General features: G+C 44.7%; 1 protein-coding gene across 3 annotated transcripts in view; it reads left to right on the top strand.

The window, feature by feature from the left end:
• The window catches only part of SOBP (sine oculis binding protein homolog), a 159341-nt gene that overhangs the window by 123411 nt on the left and 13979 nt on the right, over positions 1-21951 (top strand). For all 3 annotated transcript variants that reach the window (XM_033418731.2, XM_004264758.3, XM_033418730.2), the window contains one exon: positions 15091-17031. In XM_033418731.2, the coding sequence (XP_033274622.1) occupies positions 15091-17028 (1938 nt within the window). In that variant the 3' untranslated portion in view covers positions 17029-17031. The remainder of the gene's footprint in view (positions 1-15090; positions 17032-21951) is intronic.

Genomic DNA, 21951 nt, shown 5'->3' with positions numbered 1-21951 from the left:
CCTGGCCCTTTAGGACACACTCTTTTTTTTCTTTTTTCTTTTTCATTTGTTAGTTCACTTTATTATTCATTCAACAAATATTTACTGAGTACTATGTGCCAAACACTCTTCCAAATGCTTGGGTTACATATTATTTACACAATGGACAAAATTAAATTTCTTCATCCACTGTGCCTAGTTGGCAGCATGCCTCAATACAGTGGGGTGAAATATTCTGCTAAGTGGTGTTCCTGCTATCAGTTTTGCACAGTGTAACCCAATGTAGGACACACTCCTGTGAGGGTGAATTTCTCCTATGGTGGAGAATAGCCAGAGGAAGAGATAACAGGACCAGTGTGGCTTGGCGTGGAATAAACCCTCATGGACCAGTCGAATCCAGTTCAGAGTCAGTGGGCCAGCAAAGCTGATTGGGGCAGTAATTCTTGATTTTATATTTTTATTTAACGGGACAGATAAGGATGTTCCTTTGTATATGAATATGAAGATACTGATAAGCCATTTGTTTTTCTTGTTGCTGTGCTCTAAGAGTTTGCCCCCTTGATCGTGGAGCCTCGGTTCCCATGAGATGCTCATGCATTCATCTATAATGCAGAAAATGCAGTGGTGTGACCTAAAATGCTCTTGGGTGGAGCTTCAGGGTTTGGAAGGTCACACAAGAGGTAACAGTATTCATGACATCCTGTGGGCTGGTGGGCTGTGTCGGGTAACTAGAACTGAGAGGACAGAAATTGAGTTTGTAGTGACTGCAGAAGCTGAAACCACAGGGTGAAATGTAATAGGGTCCAGGCCTCGATGAACACAGGAAGCTGATGAGAGGGGAGGAGGGAGCTGTAGGGCTGAGAAAAGGGCTGCAAGGGGACGAGTAACCTTGATTCCCAGCAGGGCAGAGCCTGTGAACATGTGGAAGGGCAAAGGCATGGGAATCACCTTCGCCTTCTCTTACAATTCAGAAAACAACCAACAGTTGCACGTGGGAAGCCTTACCATGTGCAGGACAGTGCTCTGGGGTGTAAAGGCCCAGGCCTGGCACCACAGAGGAAAGCTTTAAGCAAACGAAAAATGTTAAGGCCTAGGTTTCCTGGCTCTGTCTGACAGGCATCATTTTCCAAAGTGATTTTCTACAGGATCCTACTAGGAAAAAAAAAAAAGATTTCTATTTTTGGAAAGTTGAGGAAACTCTGGATTACTGAAGTTAAATGTTTCTTTTCTGCAGAACTTCTCAGTGGCTTAAATATGGCAATGTGCAATGAGAATCTTCCAGAGGAGCATAGGGTGTGCAACTTTTCCCAAACTCATTTGACCATGGAATCCTTTTTTAGGGGCAGAACATTGATGGGACTGGTGTTTCTCAGGATACCCTGTAGGCGATAGAGTTGGGATAGGAGTAGTCATTGAGAAGGGGGGCGGGGTTTGCAGTGGAATTAGGAACAGGCAAGGACCTGATGTGGCAGTCACATTTCCTTTCTGTGGTGACCCTCAGAAATAGTGCTGGTGTAAAGAGGTCTGTGTAAGAGGCATATCCTGATGTCACCTTCCTGCTTTCCTGGGCCGAGGCTGCCCTGGGCACCCCACACCTATAGCAGGGTACACGGTAGGATGATGCCACAAGGAGCTCCTTAACCACAGGAGGAAGTAGTGTGGGATCAGAAGGGACTTTGAAGTCCCTGACCCTTCCCAGATTGTCCTCATCTTTTAATATAGAGTAATACCGGAAAGGGCCGTGGTCGGGATTAAATGGGAGAAAGTTTGTAAAGCTGGGGTAGATTCTTGGTCTCCCTGAAGTTGGAGGCTCGCTATGTAGAAGCTCGAGGAAACAAGCAAGGCAGGACTAGCCATTGCTGCCCATCTTCCTGGAGCCTGGGCAATTGTTCTGGCAGCAAACGTGGCCCCACAGTGCCAAGAACTGGGCGATGCGACAGTCTTTTTGCCCCCAAGGAATAGGCACCATTGCTTCCTGCTCTAGCACACGGCCTCGGAGGACTTGCAACTCCTGCCGCGTGACTTCCAGTCCTGCCACTTCCAGCCCTCTCCTCTCCACTCAGCCTCACCACCTGTGCTGCCCCCGCGCTTCTGCTTACTGCCTGTCCTCTGTGGTCCTCTGGCTTTCTGCCCACTCTTCCCACCACTACTTAGTCTCTTGAGGTCATCTTGATTCCCAGCTCACCAGAGAAGAAAACCTGATTGGCTTGCTGAATTGCTCCGTCCCTGTTAGGCAGAGTCCCCGCCCCAGGTCTTGAGGTACCCTCGAGTCCGGTCTGCTAAGGGCAGGACAGCAGCGGACAGTGGCCATAGCAGGCACTCAGTGCCTAATGGCTTCTGTTCCGATACACAGGTAGCTCCTACACAGTTTTGTTTTTCTTCTCCTCGTTCTCCCCTTTCCTGTTCCTCCCCACTTCTATACATGCCGGTCCCTACCAAAGGCATGCCTTGATATAACACAAGATATCCAGCGCCGCCTGTTCTTTCACTCTTAGATACTAAGCCCTAGAAGAGAGGCTCAGCCTCACATATTTCGATCGTCCCCTCACATACCCTTCTTCTGTATCGTACCAGATCTGAGGTCCATTGTACAGGCTATTTGGATTAGGCAGTGCACCATACTCATTTCTCTGTTCACCTAGGAGCCAACAGTCCAGTTGTACAGTGGGTCAAATGGTAGGATCCTTTTCCGTTTCATTTCCTTTCTTCAGAGGAGACCAAAGAATGATGTAGTCAGTCATATACGGGTTATGAGATGGGGGCTTTTACCCAAATACTGATAACGGATATATAATTGTTGCTAGTCTTAATTTCCTTATCTCTAAAATAAGGTCTGTTACCTGCCTGCTGATCTCTTCACAGACTTCTGGTGAGTGGTATTGTGATAGTGTCTTTTGCACCATTTGAATTTACTGGAAGAAAGGAGTTGTAGAAATAACAGATGTGTTTATAAACATATGAATTAACATATCTTTGTCGCAAATTGTCTTGCTTCATACCATTTAGCCCTTCAGACATTCAGCCTGGATGGGGAGATTGGCTTGAGCTAACCCAGGATTTGCTTATGAGGATGGAATCGTAAGAGGGGTGCTCAGTGGAGAATCTAGCATTAGTGGAGTGTTGGCTTTCAGTTAAGTAGTTAGCTCAGCAGGGTGGCTGCATTCATGGAACAAAGATGGAAGAGAACTAGGCGAACCTAGGGTCCACAAACATCCAGGAAGTTTTTCAGAGACAAAGGAACCAACATGGGGATCTGAAGTTGGAAGCAGTCCAGCATATCCCTCACAGATACCTAAGAAACTGTCACTAAGTAGGTGCTCTCCCACTGGTTTTAATTAACTAAAAAGACAGCAGATAGCCTAAATTATTTCTTTTCCCCAAGTTCGTGAGCCCAGTACTCTGGGCCTTTTGAATTGGTAGCACTGTGCACCAGATGCCATAAATGTCACATTTGTGTGTAACTGAGCATAAGGGATTCCATTGGTGACTCTGGCCCGGGCGACTGGTGCTGGCCTGAAGCTGAGCCTAGGGCTAAAACATCCGCGAGCTTCAGACCACAACCTGGCTGGCAAGTCTCCTCATTATTGCAATTATGTTACTGTCAAACACTCTACAAGCCCTTGGAAACACAGTGGAGAGAAATATGGGGGTCAAGTGTTTTGCTGATTTGGGTTTCTGGTTTTATTTTTGTGGTGTGCTTTTGACTTTGAAGTACGCATCATAGGAAATTTCATAGTAGTGAATTTCCTCTTTGTTTTTAATAACTGAGATTTAATAAAAGAATGAGTAAATAAGAGTTTAGGTAAACCAGGTGGCTGTGTTTTAAACCTGTAAAACTGGACCCAGTGAAGGCAGCAGATATGACACGGGAGGAGATGGGATAATGAAAAAGGGGGGCCAGTCCCTTTTAAGAGTAAATAAAGTCACAAGTAGGAACAAACAATGGCTTCTGACATCTCTCTACCAATGCAAAGAGTGGGAAGGACCAAGTTACCCTGGATTGTGGACCCAAAAAGGTAAAAACGATCTTGGAGATGCCACTGAGACTTGGAGGGGGGTTAATGCCTAGATGAGAGATGACATATAGAACTAAAATGTAAAACACCACATCCCACCAACATACCTAGTAGGTGGGTAAAATTCTGGAAAATATATCCTTGTATGGCAATCCATGCACCTGAGGGGAAATGCAAGGTGGGAATTTTAAGAAAATAAAAGGAAACATCAAAAGAATTACTTGGGGGGCGGTAATTGAGTACAAAATATGAAGTAGATATTGAAAATAGATTAATTAGCAATTAAGCAAGGTATGGGGCCATTTACCTAGACATCTGCTAAGGATACCATTCTGTTAGAAACAGAGCGATTGATCCTCCTTCCCATGCCTTGTGCATAGTTCTGAGAAGGTGGAGAAGCTGTGAGAGGAATCCTACTTTGACCACCATATTGATTAATACAGGGGAGAGCAGCTTGGTGTGTGGATGGAAAGAATTGACCCAACCATCTTGGAATGTGCATGGATGTGATCAACCATGTTCCCTAGAATTGGGATAAGCAGACATTTTTAATCCAAGGAAGGTTGATTTGTTCCCCAAATCAGAGGCTCGGTGTAGTTTGTGGGGGTGGGGAGGGCAAAATGGAGGGTGGGAAATTCTGAAAATGAATATTGTGTCAGGAAGGCAAGGGTGCATGAAGGGGTAAACCCTTGGGGGAACTGCCCAAGGTAATAAAAGGAGCTATTAGGGCTATGCTCATGGAAGGAGCAAGAAGCAGAATTGGAGAGCTCAGTGTTTAGAGCAAATGGTGTAATGTTTAACAAAAGAGGGTAAGAAGACAAGGATGGGGAACTTTTATTTGTTTTTTTTTTTTCCCATTGTCTCCATAAAGAGAATGCGCTTTATACTGGAAAGGGTAACAGAAACCCTAAAGAAAACTATGAATCCCACGTTGGGGGCAAAGAGATAGGCAGAGAGCACCTGCTACACTCACCACATTTAGCTCTCCCTGCCGCTTGGAGGGAATTTGAGGATAATTTCATATTTACTTTGGGATAATCTTTATTCTATCATGATGAATGGAAGAGGTTTCAAAAAGACAGAAATGGACTAAAATTTCAAAATTGGGAAGGGTTTCTGATTTCTGAAACTCTAGACCAGTAGGCCTGATGGCTTACCCTCAAAAGGCCTTGAATATATCATTAAACAAGTGGTTGATAAGCACTTTAGAGAAAAAGGTTTTGGTTGACCAGAAACTCAGAGTGCAGCATGCAGCGTGTTAGAGTGAAAAAATGATGGGTCGGAAGTTCTGATCTGGATCCTGGCTCCATTATTTGTAGGCTGAGACCTTAGGGAAACCACATCATTTCTTTGAACATTTGTTTTCTTATCTTCAAGCAGAATGGGAAAAACAGTAGCTCCTTTACAAGTTTGTTGTCAGAATTAAAGGAGATCAGTGAAAGCTTCAGGCTTAGTACATAACTGACATTCAATAAATGTTTGTTTTGAAAAAGCAATACCTAACCGCAGGATACGACTGCTAAAAAAGCACATGTGTTCTAGGGTGGCATTAGTGGAGCGACTGTGTTCCATGTGAGGGAGGGGAGAGTTCTCTGGACTCGATGCTGGTCAGGCTGATGCGTTCTGTTCTGGACTCCACCCTCTAAGAGGGACATTACCGAGGTGAAGTATATGCCTGGGTAAAAGACACAGGAGGACAGACAGGATAGGAGGGCTCTGGGAACTTGTCCCTGAGGAATGGGTGCAGGAGCTGGGGAGGTTTAAAAATAAAAATCTGGGGAAAATATGATGGCTCTTTTTAAGTATTTGAAAGGCTGAGCTTTGGAAGAGGAGTTGACCTGTCCTGAGAGACCCTGGGGAACAGAACTACTGTCAATGGGTGGAAGTGACAGGGAACATTGAATGGTTAAACTTTCTGACACTCAAAGCTGTCCGACAACAAAGCAGGCTGCGCAGGACTCTGCACTATGTTGCAACCCTCTTTAGAGAGATCGTCTTTGTGGGATTCACTCTTTGGCTGTGTGGATGGATCAGGATGGTCTCCCTGTCGTAGGAAGATGAGGGGCACCTAGAAGACCATCTGTGTAGAAGTAAACCCACGTTTGCTGGGGGAGATAGGTTGGGCTTGACCCATGAAGTTCCTTAGAGATCTAAATGTCTGTAATTCTGAAATTTCAAAACAAAGCTATTATCAAATACAGACGTACATCGGAGATATTATGGATTTGGTTTCAAGCCACTGGAAATAAAAGCAAATATCCTAGTAAAGGGAGTCACATGAATTTTTTGGTTTCCCACTACATATAAAAGTTATGTTTAAACCATGCTGTAGTCTAAGTGTGCAGTAGCACTATGTCTAAAGTAATGTACATACCTTAATTACAAAATACTTTATTGCTGAAAAATGCTAGCTTTAATCTTTTTGCAAGAGGAACATCAAAAATCACTGATGACAGATCACCATAACAAACACAAAGTGATAAAAAAGTTAGAAATATTGTGAGAATTACCACAATGTGACACAGAGACACAAAGTGAGCAAATACCATTGCTCACTGATAGACTTGTTCAATGTAGGGTTGCCACCAACCTTCAACTTGTAAAAAACACAGTATCTGAGAAGTGCAAACAAGGGAGGTGTGCCTGTATTAGTCAGTCATCAGTAAAACTTCTGTAGTTTTAAAGGAAAATGCCAAAGTCCTTGAGATAGTGGGGCAGTCTGGGCTTTGAAGCCACACACATCTAAGTTAGAATCTGGATCTGCCATCTCTTATCTGCATAGGGAATCTTGGACAAGTTATTTAAACCCCAGTTATCTATATGGTAAGGTACTTGTGGAGATTAAAAGAGGTAATCCACGTAACATGCTTAGCATGGTTACTAGTGCTTAAATAGTGCAAGCTATTGTTAACTCGTATAATCTATTATTATTACATCAAATTGGGGCTTCCAGTAGGCACTGTAATAAAAGCCATAATTTTCAATGGAGTGTCCTGGAGAGATTTGAGGACTGGGCAGCAATGGACACCAGGGGCTGAAGTGGGGCAATCCTGGCATCCACAGGTAGGATCTGGTTCAGTCTGGAACCCAGGAGCACAGAAACGTTCAAGACTGCTAAAAGGGGATTGAATGAAGCATTGCAGGTAAAGCCCTTTGCCAGGTGTCTGGCAGATTTCAAGCAATCAGTATATAGTTGGTAAATAAATGAGACTCACTAGGAGCAGCTGCGAGCCTTTGAGAAGCAGCCAGAGAGGCAGCTGAGGAGCAGAACTGCCAGAGGAGCCGTGAATTCCGCCTAGCAGTGCCCTTGACCTGGACCACCTGCACACACACAGCCTTGGTCCTGTGGCATTTCAGTGCTGCTTCTCATCTCTGATGCCAAGACACAGCCTGGGTGGATGAGGGGGCTGGGAGGCAGATTCAAATAAAACCCCTAGAAAAAAAGAGACTGTTTCAAATATCACAGATCATAATAGCAGTCCTTCCAAAAAGTCCTATTATTGATGTGCGATTAGCTGTGTTGTGGAATTAAAGCCATGTGTTTTGAAATATCATTTTTGCCATTTTCTAAAAAGCCTGTGTGAAGGAAGAAATGAGGTGAGTGACCACAGATAAAAAGAAGCCAGATAATTAGTACACTTCACTTTTTAACACATCACTTTGGTGGCGCTCCCTTTATACACAGGTGCAACCCAAGGTCCCTCCCTACAGTTTTTTCAGACAGAGAGTGGGCTCTTATAGTCACACATAATGAAACTTCAGATATTCAAGTACGCATTTAGAAAACAGCAAGTAATGATAAAGGAGGTCAAAGACACATTTGAAAAGAGATTCAGATATCTATTTTGAAAACAGGGAGAATTATAATAACCAACGTAAATATACATGTGAAAAAAAATTCAGATATACATTTGAAAAAAGAGGAGTCACAGGGTTAGCAGAGCAAAGGGAGGTTAGATATTGAGAGAGTAAAATATTAAGACTATTTTTTAGTTAAAAACTGTTCGTTGCATTTAGAAGAAATCTGGGGAGAGGAAGTGCGTGCAGATTTCTCCCATGACTGTTAATAGACAGATTTTGAGTTTCTTGAGGGCAGGTGCTGAATCTTTCCCATTGTTTCACAGTTCAGTGCCTTCCTGAGCACAGCTCAGTACTTATTTTTTAAAAAATAAAAGCATTACAAAGAGAAGCTCAGTTTTTCTCAAGCTTCAGTTTGAAGCAAAGATGATTCAGTAAAAACAAAACCAAACCGTGCAGGCCTCCTGTTTCCTGCTGTAGATGCTAAGCTGTATGAGAGCAGGGGATGCATCTTACTTAACTCCTATCCCTGGTTCCTAGCTCAGTGCCTGACACAAGGTGGGCCCTCAATGAATGAATACATTGGATTATGTCATGGCAAAATTTTCAGGCAGGTCACAGAATACCTGGAGTTGAAAAAAAGGAGAGAAAATCGAGTCACGGGGCCTGGCAGCAGCATTTCAGTGGGGGATGGGGTAGGACATGGCTCTCTGCTTTTATGGGGCACGTTTTCCATGTCTGCAATCACTTGCTGGTTCTTTCTTCCTCACGTGTTTCCTGGGCAATGCGTCACTATGGACGATCTCAGTTTACAGCTGAGCGCCTGTGGCTCAGCGTGGTTAAGCACCTCCCCAGGAGCTGGAGGCTGGAGGAGTGGACTAGATGATCTCTGAGGTATCCTTCAGGGCTCACTTTCATTGCTCTGAGATCTCCTGGGCTACTCCTGTGGCCTTTCACGGCCACAGAACTGGAAAACAGAGAGGCAAACGTTTGGCCTCAGGTGGATCAGATTTTCCAATGTTTGAATTTTTCAGTTTCCGTCTGGGTGACCTGTGTTAAGAAGAGGTGAGCTGCATGTATCCAGGTTAAATGAAGTGGAGAGTTTTGTGATGATACTAATACACTTAGGCGACCGAATATGTCAGAACAAAGGGAAACGTCACCTTCTTCTGAATCATGTGTTTGGCTCTGAGGTTGGAGCCTCGGTCATGGAAAACAGTCCAGGACTCCATCTCTTGCTTTGGCTGTAGAAACAGAGACCTGGGTCAGTAAGGAGCCATTTGTCAACACTCATTGAAATTCTGGAAACCAAGCCCATCTCTGCTCTGCATTTCAGAGCTCATGGCACGTGTGAAAGAGAAGGATCTACCCTGGTGACCTGGCCCAAGGTTTCTGAAATCCAGCTTAACCTATAAGTAGTACTTGAGTCATGGTATAAAGTTCCTACAGGGCAGCTTTCTAATGAGATGTTCAATTCTAACAAAGATGCTCGTTAGTCTCTCCTTGAGTTCCAAATCCTATGTGAGAGGAGAGAGAGAGAGAGAGAGAGAGAGAGAGAAAGCCAAACTGCAAAACAAAACAAAAAACCAAATAAGACCCTTAAACAAAAGGAACCATGTAGCAAACATCATCACATTGGAATCTAAACCTTCAGAAAGTTTATTTTGCAAATGAACTTCTCCATGAATTGGCTCTAAAAAAAAAAAAACAGCCCTTGCTCATTCTAAATCCCACTCCTGATTTCTGTGTAGCTGTGCACGTCTAAGGCTAGATCATCTTTTTCCTTCCTTCACTGTAACCCAACTTTGCAAGGAAACTTGGAATGGTGAACTTGGTCCCCCCATCAGAGTTTGGTGCACCGCTCTGTGGGGACTCGCCCTCACACGCATTCTGCCATGCCGGGCATGGGTCAGCCTGTCTTCAAGGCATGTGATACTGTGGCTTCTGGCCCTTCCTTTGGAAGATAGTTCTGCCATGTAATGAGTCAAGCAGATCGTTCATCAGCTCTGTTTTTTAATAAAACATGAATAGTACAGTTTATGGCTTCCACTGTTCAAACAGCAGTTGAGCCTAAGAGGAATTATTCATCTTAATGGTTCTAACACTCATTTCCAAGCAGCCATGCTGCTTTATCAAGCTTTCACCTGAATTAGAGAGTGACTGGCCTTGGAAAAAGTGGGCTCCCCAGGAGCTGAAAAGAGCCTTCCCAGGATGGTGGGCAGCTGGGATGTCCATAGGCCTGTCATCCGGCTCCTTGTCACTGCAGACAGTCCCTCTGTCACCCCTGAGATGGCAGGATGCAGGATGGGGGCTGGAGTCTGTGAGGTTCAGCATGTGTTTGTCCATGTCTCAAAGACACGCAGACTCCTAGGAAAGCCTAGATAAAAACCTCCCTTTTCCTCCTCACACTGCCAGAAAAACATCCTCCTATTAAGTTAAACTGAACTTAAACCTATGGAATGTTCCTGGGAAATCAGCAACCACGAGGGAGGCAGGCTAGGAACTGAAAAAATTCTCTATGCAACAAGGTTACTGTTAGGCCCAGCACACCAGTGTTGCTTGCTACTACTATATCAGCTCCCTTTCACAGAGGAAGAAACTGAAGCTGAGATTTTCCTAAGAGAGAATGATGGAGCCCTGACTCACACCCGCATCTTCTGATTCCAAGTCAGATGTGATTTCTATAGCATCCTTTGCTGCCCAAGTGCACCGAATTAGGGCCCTGATGGAGGCAGAGTCTAAACCCAAAGGAACAGTTGATGCTGGGGCCATGGGACTGCAGGGTCGAGCTGGAAGCAAGTATTCAGGTGGCATCAGTCTGAGGCCCTCAATTCATGCTATGAGGTGACTGTCTATAGGTAAGGCAGACCCAAACCCTTCAAAACACTGATCACCCCTGTCCATGTCTCTCCAGCCTCCTTTGCTTCACTCTTAGGTGAGCTCATGATTTTTTGAGGTGACCTGGACCGCAAGATCAATGCCATATTTAACAGGCCAAGATCTAAAGAACCAGCCTCTTATGGCAAGCTCCAATTTTGGTTAAGGGGCTACAACTTCTGAGCTGTTACATGGGTGCTGTGTTCGTGAAAAGTCAGGAGCATGCGAAGATTTTGTTTTTCAGATTGTTGATGGCATTCAAGAGATTGCTAATATCTTTTTACTGTTCCATTGCTGCAAATGCCTTTGCCCAGATAAGAAAGATTTCAGCAAAAGAGTTTCTTAATGAAGTATCGCCTGATGCCAGGTTACCACTCAGAAGGCAGCGGTGGATGGGTTCCGTTGAAGGATGAAGTTCACTCCCACAGCTGACAGCTGATTAATGTGTGTTAATTAGGAACCCTGTCTCCCTCCCTGATCACCTGAATCTTCTTCTGAGCCCAGCAGAGTGTATATATCGTGCCCATGTGGGTAACCTCATGGCATACTTTGGCTTTGACTTTGGACGTTTATATAAAGGCTCAGTTGCCAACATGAATAGCTTTCTTTCTTTCCAGGGGAAATACAAGATGGAAAGAGTTATAGGAACCAGAAATCCTGCCTTTCAGTTTTCTTATATCAAGAGCAAGTGATATTTCTGCTGAGGCAGTGTCTTTTGAGCAGTTTAGCGGTGTAGGTTGCCACATTTATTTCACAGGAAAGGAGTGAATCCATCAGGCCACTGAGCTTATAAGTACTACCCTGGCAGTCAGCCACCAAAATATAAATACTCTAAATGGACTAAAGGAAATGTTCATTCTGTTGTTTAGAATTGGACACATCCCAGGAAGGTAAACTTAATCTTTTTGAGGACTGCTGTTATAGGGCTGAATGGAATACGCATTTGTTTATCTCCTTTGTGATCTTTTTGTCTTCCCGGTGATACATTATGTATTTGTGATACGAAGCATTTCAGCTGTCTCGCTCAATAGCCTCGCATTAGCTGATTGTTCGGTCCCCAGATTGCCATCGTTAAACAGCTTCAGCCTCAGCTCCGTCCAATCTGGGACCTGTTAGGGAGAGAAGTGGAACCAAAGAGGCCAGATTCCAACAGAAACAAAGCCGGGTGGAATTAGGGGGAAATCATTCCAGAGCCCAGTGAGTTGAGCTCTGCACTTCTTAGTCTTTATCTTCTAAAATATCTGAAGGAATTTTGGTACTTCTTGGCATAATGAGGGAAAAAATAATGCCTCAAAAAGTTTGAAAAAAATTAAAGCCGTCTGTGGAAAAAAGGTGGGAAGAATACCCCATAACACCACAGTTCAGAAAAACCATAGTTTATGAGACACATGCTGTGTATTTCATGGATATGCAAATGTTCTTTTATTAAAGAGAAAGATCTACAGTATATATTTTCACCTAACTACCACATCTTAAGTAATCAGCTCAGGCTCTTATGATGAAATCTTTAATTACTAGAAGTGTATTAGTTAGATGTAGAATGAATGATGTGCTGCATTTTATTGCTTCACATGATACAGCCATTTGTGCCATAAATTCATTGACCTAATCTTAGACGATGTGTCCTGTAAGACAGACATGATTCATTATTTCTTAAGTGACAGTTTTTTCCTCAAATAATTTTTTGCTTCATCAGAAAGATTGCCTTATTGTATTTTTAGACTAGTGTTCGGAATTGAAATGTAACAAGACAAGGAGACACGCACATTCACACTCCTTACCCAAAATGAGATTGTCAGAAACTGTCACACTATTACCTAAACACCGTGGGATGCTGCAGAAAATCAAGTAGGGTAACCATTAGGCTTTTGCTTTAACTGGAAAATTTGATGAAATAGAATTTGCTTCGAACTTTGATGTCTGTAATTCTTTTTATGTGAAATAGATAAAATGTGGTGGAGAATTCTCATTGGATAATTGGGATAGATCTGTGAGCATTCCTTATTCGTCAATGAATTACTGAAAGTGAAGGAAGTGAAGGGAGAACATTTAAGTTATATTTAGATTACTTTTTGTGACTCTACTTGAAAATATTTATTTAGTTTGAGGAAACAGAGGAATCCTCTGGAGGCAAATAATTCAATCTGGCAATTTGAAGACCAATTAAGGATTTCAGAAAACTCTTTCCCCTTATGGTTAAAAAATACGATCCAAAAGAAATATGCCAGAAAATTTGGTATTTTTTTAAATTAGCTTAATTCATTGATAATTTTTTTTAGTTCATAATTAAAGAGGCTATATTTGATCCTTCACTTCAAGCTTAAAAGTTTACATTTTAGGCTATCGATGCCTAACATTGAAACAGAATCAGGTGGCTTTATTTCATACTGGAATTTAAATGTCATGTCATTATACATGAACTTTTTAAAAATGATCAGGTTTTAAAAATAATAACTTACATGCATCAAGTTTTCACTACTAGTTTCTTTAACCTTTATCTAGATGAGAATTTTGAGAGTCTGATAGATTCTGTGTGTCTCTTCTCATCAGAGGCAATTCTGTGCTTATTTGTAAACTAGACATCTCAACTATGAAAAAAAAACAAACCTCTTAATTCTGGAGAAACTTGAAACACTGTAGTGAAACACAGGAGTATCTTAGCATTGATTTTATTTTTTTTGCAACAAGCATTTTGAAAGGGTATTTTCATATGAGACTAAACAAAAAGCTAATGTGTGCCAATAAGTATTTGTCATTCAATCTCACACCATCGAGTATATCACCTGCAGATATCAGTGGGGAAAAAAGTGCGAAGGGAAAGAGTGGATTTACACAAACAGACTTACATCTGCCACGAGTGTGTATACTCACAATCACATAGTAGCATGCCACCACTGTTTACAGTCTAGGAAAGCTGAGAGTTCAATGAGATGAGTAATCAAATGCCCAGCATATGTTGTTTTTGCATTGTTTATGTGACCAATCATTATTAAAATTTATCATCTTTTAATGCTATCAGTTTACCATAGTTAAAAAAGCAACATGCACCAGCAACAGAACAACAGACTCTCTCCTCAACAAAAACAGGTTCCATTTAGAGCAATATTGGAACCAGGGCTTTACTGAAGAGAGAAGCAAATTCAATGAACTCACCATCGCATTGTGTTTCAGAATTCTTCCTCTGTTGCTGTATGGCTTGAGTGCTGAGGAAATGACCAAAAAAAAAGAAAAGAAAGAAAGAAAGAAAAAGAAAAAAAGATTGTGTATGTAATGTTCAGTCAAAAAAGTAAGGCACTGAAAGAACCATTGAAAATTTTGACATCTGTTTATCTGTTTATAGCTATGGCAAGATTACTCGTATTAATTCTTGTTTAAAATGCCATATGAAGGAAAGACATTTGTGCAAACAAGAGTCGTATTTGAATTGTAGATCATGTCTTCACCATCTGTGAGAGCTGATGGTGTTACAAAATTAATGTGTTAATGAAATCACAATAATTTCTCCAAAGTAATGGGTTCTGAAGCCGAGAATGACTATTTTTTGAACTTTGATGTCTAGTGATTTCCAGTTGGGAAAAGCTCTCAGCCTTTAATTAGTTCTGCAGCCCAACTTTAAAATAAATTTGGTGATGTCTCTCTTTTGCCAGGAGTAGATTTGAAGGGGGGAAAAGCCATAAAAACTTTTGGAAAACGTTCTCTTGGTGTTTGAAAAGTTGTTAAATAAGACTGCCTGCCAAGAAATGTCACCAAAAATTCTGACTACTGAGAGAGAGTGGGCAAACAGCTCAAAAAATAATTCTAGCTTGCTGCAACATCACAGGTTGGGAATAGCTAAACCTCACACAGACTTCATGACTAATTCCAAGTTTCCCCTTGGAAGCCAGACATAATGATGTTCAGTGCTATGTGTTATTGGTTAACACAGCACACCCCTTCCAACTGCATTATCCAACAGTCAATAGTGTAAAGTGACTTTGCATGAGGAGAATTTTAAGGGTCTATATTTCAAAGTCCACTGAACTTTCTGGAGAATTCTTCTCACCAAAACTATTTAGATTTGCATGTACAATGAGGCTCTTTGACCAGTGAAACCATGTAGGCAGGTATATGTACTCTTTTTTTTGTTAGCTCTACCTTAAAGTCATGCTTAAATGGGATAACACAGTTTCTTTTTCTTTTTTTAAAATAGGAGATGGTGGTAATTGCTATTCTGAAGAGTTCATATTTATAAAGCAATTCTGGCTTCCAAAGAGAAATTGTTTTACAAACATTTAAGAATTGTACCTTTTAGAAGGAAACACTTCCGCCTGTTTGAAAAATTATGATAAAGTTTGAAAGAACCTTCATGTAAAACATGAAACGCTAGCTACCAAAGGAAATTGTTTACCTTACTTTTTTCTTCTTTATTACTGTGTTGTAGGTATGTGACTGGTGTAAGCACATAAGACACACAAAAGAATACCTGGATTTTGGGGACGGGGAAAGAAGGCTTCAGTTCTGCAGTGCAAAATGTCTCAATCAGTACAAAATGGACATTTTCTACAAAGAGACACAGGCCAATCTTCCAGCTGGGCTGTGCAGCACATTACACCCTCCCATGGAAAATAAAGCAGAAGGCACTGGGGTGCAGCTGCTCACTCCAGACTCTTGGAATATCCCTCTAACAGATGCTCGCAGGAAGGCCCCCTCCCCGGCGGCTGCAGCTGGCCAAAGCCAGGGCCCTGGCCCATCGGTGTCCACCACCGTCTCTCCATCTGACACTGCCAACTGCTCTGTTACTAAAATCCCTACGCCAGTGCCCAAGTCCATGCCCATTAGCGAGACTCCAAACATCCCTCCTGTCTCCGTCCAACCACCTGCTAGCATCGGGCCTCCCCTCGGCGTCCCGCCTCGCAGCCCTCCCATGGTGATGACCAACCGCGGCCCGGTACCGCTGCCCATCTTCATGGAACAGCAGATCATGCAGCAGATCCGCCCGCCCTTCATTCGCGGCCCGCCGCACCACGCCTCCAACCCTAACAGCCCTCTCTCCAACCCCATGCTCCCCGGCATCGGGCCCCCGCCCGGCGGCCCCAGGAACCTGGGCCCCACCTCCAGTCCCATGCACCGGCCCATGCTGTCGCCCCATATCCACCCCCCGAGCACCCCGACCATGCCCGGGAACCCTCCGGGTCTGCTACCGCCGCCACCTCCGGGCGCGCCCTTGCCGAGTCTCCCCTTCCCGCCAGTGAGCATGATGCCAAATGGCCCGATGCCCGTGCCCCAGATGATGAATTTCGGGCTGCCGTCGCTCGCCCCGCTGGTGCCGCCCCCCACCTTGCTCGTGCCATACCCCGTGATCGTGCCCCTGCCCGTGCCCATCCCCATCCCTATTCCCATCCCTCACATCAATGATTCCAAGCCCCCCAACGGATTTTCCAGCAACGGGGAGAACTTCATTCCGAGCGCCCCCGGCGACTCCTCGGCGGCAGGAGGCAAGCCTGGCGGACACTCCCTGTCCCCCCGGGACTCCAAGCAGGGCTCGTCCAAGTCCGCGGACTCACCGCCCGGCTGCTCCGGCCAGGCCCTGAGCTTGGCGCCCGCGGAGCAAGGCCGGAGCGAGGTGGTGGACCTGACGCGGCGCGCCGGCAGCCCCCCGGGCGCGGGCGGCCAGCTCGGCTTCCCCGGCGTGCTGCAGGGCCCGCAGGACGGCGTCATCGACCTGACCGTGGGCCACCGGGCCCGGCTGCACAACGTGATCCACCGCGCGCTGCACGCGCACATCAAGGCGGAGCGCGAGCCGGGCGCCGCGGAGCGCAGGACCTGCGGCGGCTGCAGGGATGGCCACTGCAGCCCGCCCGCCGCCGGCGACCCGGGCCCTGGCGCGCCCGCGGGCCCGGAGGCCGCCGCGGCCTGCAATGTCATTGTGAACGGCACGCGCGGCGGCGCCGCCGAGGGCGCCAAGGGCGCGGAGCCGCCGCCTGAGCAGCCCCAGCCGCCGCCGCCTCCCGCGCCCCCCAAGAAGCTGCTGTCGCCGGAGGAGCCCGCGGTGAGCGAGCTGGAGTCCGTCAAAGAGAACAACTGTGCTTCCAACTGCCACCTGGACGGGGAGGCGGCCAAAAAGCTGATGGGGGAGGAGGCCCTGGCGGGAGGCGACAAGTCAGACCCGAACCTTAATAACCCCGCGGACGAGGACCACGCGTATGCTCTGCGTATGCTGCCCAAGACGGGCTGCGTGATCCAGCCTGTGCCAAAACCCGCGGAGAAGACTGCCATGGCGCCGTGCATCATCTCCTCGCCCATGCTCAGCGCCGGGCCCGAGGACCTGGAGCCTCCGCTCAAAAGGAGGTGCCTCCGAATTAGAAATCAGAATAAGTAAAAGGTTTGTATGTACACTGGGGCTTTTCTCCACACGAGTCAGCGCACCCCTCCTTACTTCTTACAGGGCAGAGGCGCGCGAGAGAGTTGTATTGATAATCATGGTTTTACCTTACGTGTTTTACAGTACACCTTGTGTGGTCACACACTATCATCATCTTGATCCAACATCATTCCCATTTTACAGATGAGGAAACTGACTCACAGCATGTAAGTGCCATGCCCAGGGTCACTTACTTAAGGATAAAGCCAATTCTTGAACCTGCATTGAAACACTATCTACTAATTACGCTTTTATTATTAGGCTCATCCCTGTAAGTAGAAGAGGATGTGGGGAGGAAGGAGAGATTACTTGGGACCAGTAAATGTTCAGTCATGAGGTTACAGGACTGTGCTAAAAGGCAAGCTGAGCCACTTCTTGGAGCTGGTAGAGTCACTGGCAGAATGTCCTAATTCACCAAATGTTCTCAATAACCAGGGGATTCCATTTGCACGATGAGAATAAAATCTAACCTTCTTACATGCTATGCCAACTGAACCCAGACCACGAAGCCCCATTTGCCTGGTAGGGTGTTGGAGCAGCTCGTGTTCACGGGGTCTCTTCCTTCATTTGTCACCAACCAGCATTTCCCGGGGTGGGCCTCAAGCATCACTGACCAGCTTTGCTTTCTCCCCTTTTGGGGCCCATCAGCTCAGTGGGTGAGGTGCTCACCTCTCCAGGCAGTGGGAGGCTTTGACAGGGAAAAGGGCAACATCACCAAAGTGGGTGAGAGCGCACATCTCTGACCTCTGGCAGGGGAGGGTCCGGAATCCTGCTTAATACCAAGTGAACCATAAATAACGAGTCCAGAATTTCAGTAAGGGGGAGGGAAACTAGCCTGCGTGGCTGCCCACTGTAGCCAGATGTGGCCTCATTTGTTTGATCCTCCCAACAATCCTGGTGGAATAAGCATCGTCTGCGTCTTACCAAGGAGGAAAATAAGGCTTGGAGATGTTGCCCAAATCAGAGCTGGTAAGTGAGGGAACCACTATTCAACTCAGGCCTGCTGGATCCAGAGCCTGAGCACTCTCCTCTGTCCACAAGGACAGCAAACAGGCTAATGTTCTGCTGAAGTTTATCAACTATTTGTGGAGAGGAAAGGAAGGGAAATGAATATTTACTGAGCACATAACTTATGCACAGCTCTTTCTGGGAGTTGGGGGTTACAAAGGTGAATATGGTGCAGTGCCTGCCCTCAAGGCACTTATAGTCTGGTGGAAATGTACACCGGCGAGGAAGGAGGCCTGGGTAGGAGAAGTGGACCTTCTAGGAAGAACAGTTGCTCACGTTTGTATGTGCAGGTCCTTCTCTAAGTGGTTTTCAGTATTTATTTGGGTCAGGATCCATTTGGCAATTGTTATTGTCTTCATTTTACCGATGAGGAAACTAAGACATAGAAATTAAGTAACTTGCCCAAGATTACCAAGTTAATAAGCAGCATTGAGATTCAAATGTAGGCTGTCTGACTCCAGGGCTACATTTTCTTTGAACCACTGTAGGAGAATAGGTTAATTGGTCCCTTTATTACCCTACTTGATAAAATTCTTTTATCCACCTCAGTTGTCTTGGGGGAAAGTTCCTAGACAAAAACCAAGCCTACCTACCAACTTCTCTAAGTGTTTAGATGGTGTTTGTTTGTTTGTTTTTAGCGTGCTCAGTTTTTTTTTTCAGCAACAACAATGAAAAACCTAGAATACCAACCCATTACTCCGTGGGAGGAAATATAGATGTGGACCAGCACACTTGATGTGGTGTGTCCAAACCATTGTCTCTAAGTCAGCATATTTACATGGGCACCTACCTCACTTATAGCCAGGAGTTTGCTTGGGAAGCTCAGAGCCAGTGAAAGGGGCCTTACTGGGTGGTGTGAGAAGGGTTTCTCAGCCACCATAGTCTGAGGCTTCCTTTTCCACTGATGGCTTTGCCAGTAGGAGCAGAATACTAAAAATCAGTTCACCAATCCTTGATTTTATATCTGCAAGTTCTGCTCTCCAAAGACAGTCTCAGCCTTCTCATAGTCACCTCAATTGAAAATGCCCCTGATTTCTCTACCAGAGTCATTTAATCTGGTTGACAAAGCAGTGAGTAATGGGAAGATGTGGGACAAAAAAAAGTGATGGCCTTTAGAAAGCCAGAAAAGCATCAGGAATTGTAATTTTAAACACATTCTAGTGTCACTCATTCAAATGACATTAAAGGAAGAACGAGAGGGTGAAAGATTTTACTACCATTGCTAAAGTGAGAAGTGACCAGGTTAGGAAGAGTGTCACTAGTCCATAAGTAGTATAGGGTCAAAAGAATATAAAAGCATTAAATATATGATGGCTATTTGGATGATATATGTTTCTGAATAAAGAGTCAGGCTAGGGTCTTGTATGTGGACCAGAGTCATTACTAAAAATATTAACCTGGCTTCAGTCATTTTCGGAAGATGCAATGATGAAATTGCCCATATCCCCCTGAGATTGGAAAATTCTTTTTATGATGGGTCCCGCAAGAAATTACAGCTTTTCTCTAAAGCCAGAGACTCTCAGGCTTTGCCAGCTCCAGTGGGGTGACAAGGCGAGTGATTTAAGGTGGGGGAAGAACGCCTCTGCTCCACTAAATCGCATTGCCTCTTGCCCTCTGTAGTTCCGTGTCAGCTCACAGCACAGTCTCAACCTGCCGTAATTCACTCCCATTCTCTGACCCTTCCTGATTTTCTGTGCACACGTGGTGCTGTTTTTCTTCTATGCCTTCAGAAACCCAGCCTATGCATATGGTTACGGAACCTGGAAATGCATCTGTTCAGTAAAGAACTGCATGGCTTTTGTGCCCTGAGAGTGAACACTGTTTGGTGACAAGTTAAAGCCAAAGGGGAAAGCACTAAAAAAACAAAACCAAACCTGGGCTGAGTTGTGGTGGGTGAGGCGCAGGTGAGTGATTTCTCCTTGTGCTTGTTGGTGACTCATTGTCAGTAACTTTCGTCTGGGTTCTTCATTTTCACTATGCCCACCATTTTCATACTGTATTACTATTTTTAAAAATCATTTAAAATAGATTCAAAGCAGACTGTGTCTTGAAATCAGTAATCCAGGCAGCTACAGTTACCTTCAAAGAAGTCATCATTTTTGCTAGTTCTTGGCAAATCGCAGGGTTTTCTTTTTTCCATTTTGAAGTTATTCTGTTCCCAGTTACCTGACTTTATGCATTCTGGTTTGTTGATATGATTACAAATGATTTAAATGAGCAGATATTTTCCTAGATGCAGAACCAATTAAGTTTAGTCGACGATTTTAAAAGGTTGGAAACTTCCTTTTATCTTCAACTTTTAAGATGCTTCTGTAAGCTGAAAAAAAAAATCCCCCCAAATAATAAGGGAAACAATGTATAAACATTTCCCAAACTGTTCTCTCCACAAAGAATTCCATTTATAAATGGAATACTCCTTTCTTTGTCTTTGCCTTTGAGCTTGGGGGATAGCTGTTTGTATTTGTACATTTTCTGAATTTCTACAGTTTACACTTGTTTATGGTACATTGGGGAGTTCAGAGTAACCATTTGCAAATGTTTGAAGATATTCAAAAGAAAATATCCCCCCCTCCTTGATTTTCCAGGGAAATGACATCTTCTCTTTAAGTAAAATAATCAATGGAAAAAATGTGTACCATGAGTAACCCTTTCACCCTCACTTTTTCCATTCCCGAGGAGCAGCAAGACCAAGAACTTCCCACCTTTGTGACTCCCAAATTTCTTACATGTTTTTAAAACCAGAAAGAAAATCCAACAGTCTTGTCCCCGGCCCCCATTCCGAGATGCTCCCCTAGCCTCAACAGCAAGAGTTCCTTCCACTTTCTGTTTTCTCTGGGAGAGCTGAAGAAGGGGGGCTGTAGCTTTGACTTTTTGGAGTTTAGAGTTTAATTATTAGTCTGGCCACGGAGCCACAATCCCAAAAGGACTATTTCAAGAAGGGGGCAGGGGACTCGCCTCATTAGGAAAGCCGCAAGGGTGGAGGTGGCAGGTAACTTTTTGCCAGTTTGGTTTCTCCAGCTGAGAAGTTTGAGAGGATTGGCTGCCTGCAAAGTCAAGTCCAGGCAGTTGAAATGTGATTGTGGGTGCCGACTACGAAAGCAAGGAAAAGAGGAAAAACTGTGACTGAGAGGAGGAAATCAGTACAAGTAGGGTGTGCTCAGATCTCTGCCAGACTTGAGATTTTTAATGTTCTAATACTTGGTTATTGGAAACGTTCATTGGTGACGTAATCCCTGATGTTCAAGTTCTGCCCGTCTGTCAGGATGCAGATGGCTGCCCAGCTCTAGGTATAGGTTATTCAGAGAGCCAGCAGTGAGGAACGGCCAGGTCTGCGTCATGCGCACGTGTGAGTGGTGAGAACCTGAGAGAGTGCTTGCTGTGATCATTTGAGACTCATAGAGGAGAATTTTCTGGATGAACAGTGTCAAGGTTGGCCTTAGACACATCTCGTTCAGTGTTGCCAGGTCTCTTTTAACCTTTAGGAGAAGGGGGTTGAAGGAGGGTTTTAATGTGCAGGCACCTGGCTTTAGATATTATTTCAATCAGATTATGATGGGATAGGAAATGACATATGTGACCGGGTATTTAGTTCTTTCAGATGTAGCCATAGCCTTCCATCTTCAGCAGGGCTGGGGCTAGGGTGAGGGAAGAGAAGTGCTTAGTGCGCGAGCTTTAGCGACGATCCTCAGGGTCAGGCAGTGCAGCGCGAGTCCTGGCCCTGATCTACAGACCTCCCGATCTGTGTGTCAGCTCCCCGGAGCTGGTCTCCATAGACTTGTCCATGCATAGCCTTCAGCTATTCCCTCTGGAATTTTGTGGAAAGCTTTATGTGCTTGTGCACGGAGGTGTTTTCTTGGGAGGAGCAGTCCATAG

This window comes from Orcinus orca, chromosome 12 (genome assembly GCF_937001465.1).
Source record: "Orcinus orca chromosome 12, mOrcOrc1.1, whole genome shotgun sequence".
NCBI classification, from domain to species: Eukaryota; Metazoa; Chordata; class Mammalia; order Artiodactyla; family Delphinidae; genus Orcinus; species Orcinus orca.
The sequence above is the reverse complement of the archived record's forward strand: the minus strand, read 5'-3'. Positions and strand labels throughout refer to the sequence as shown.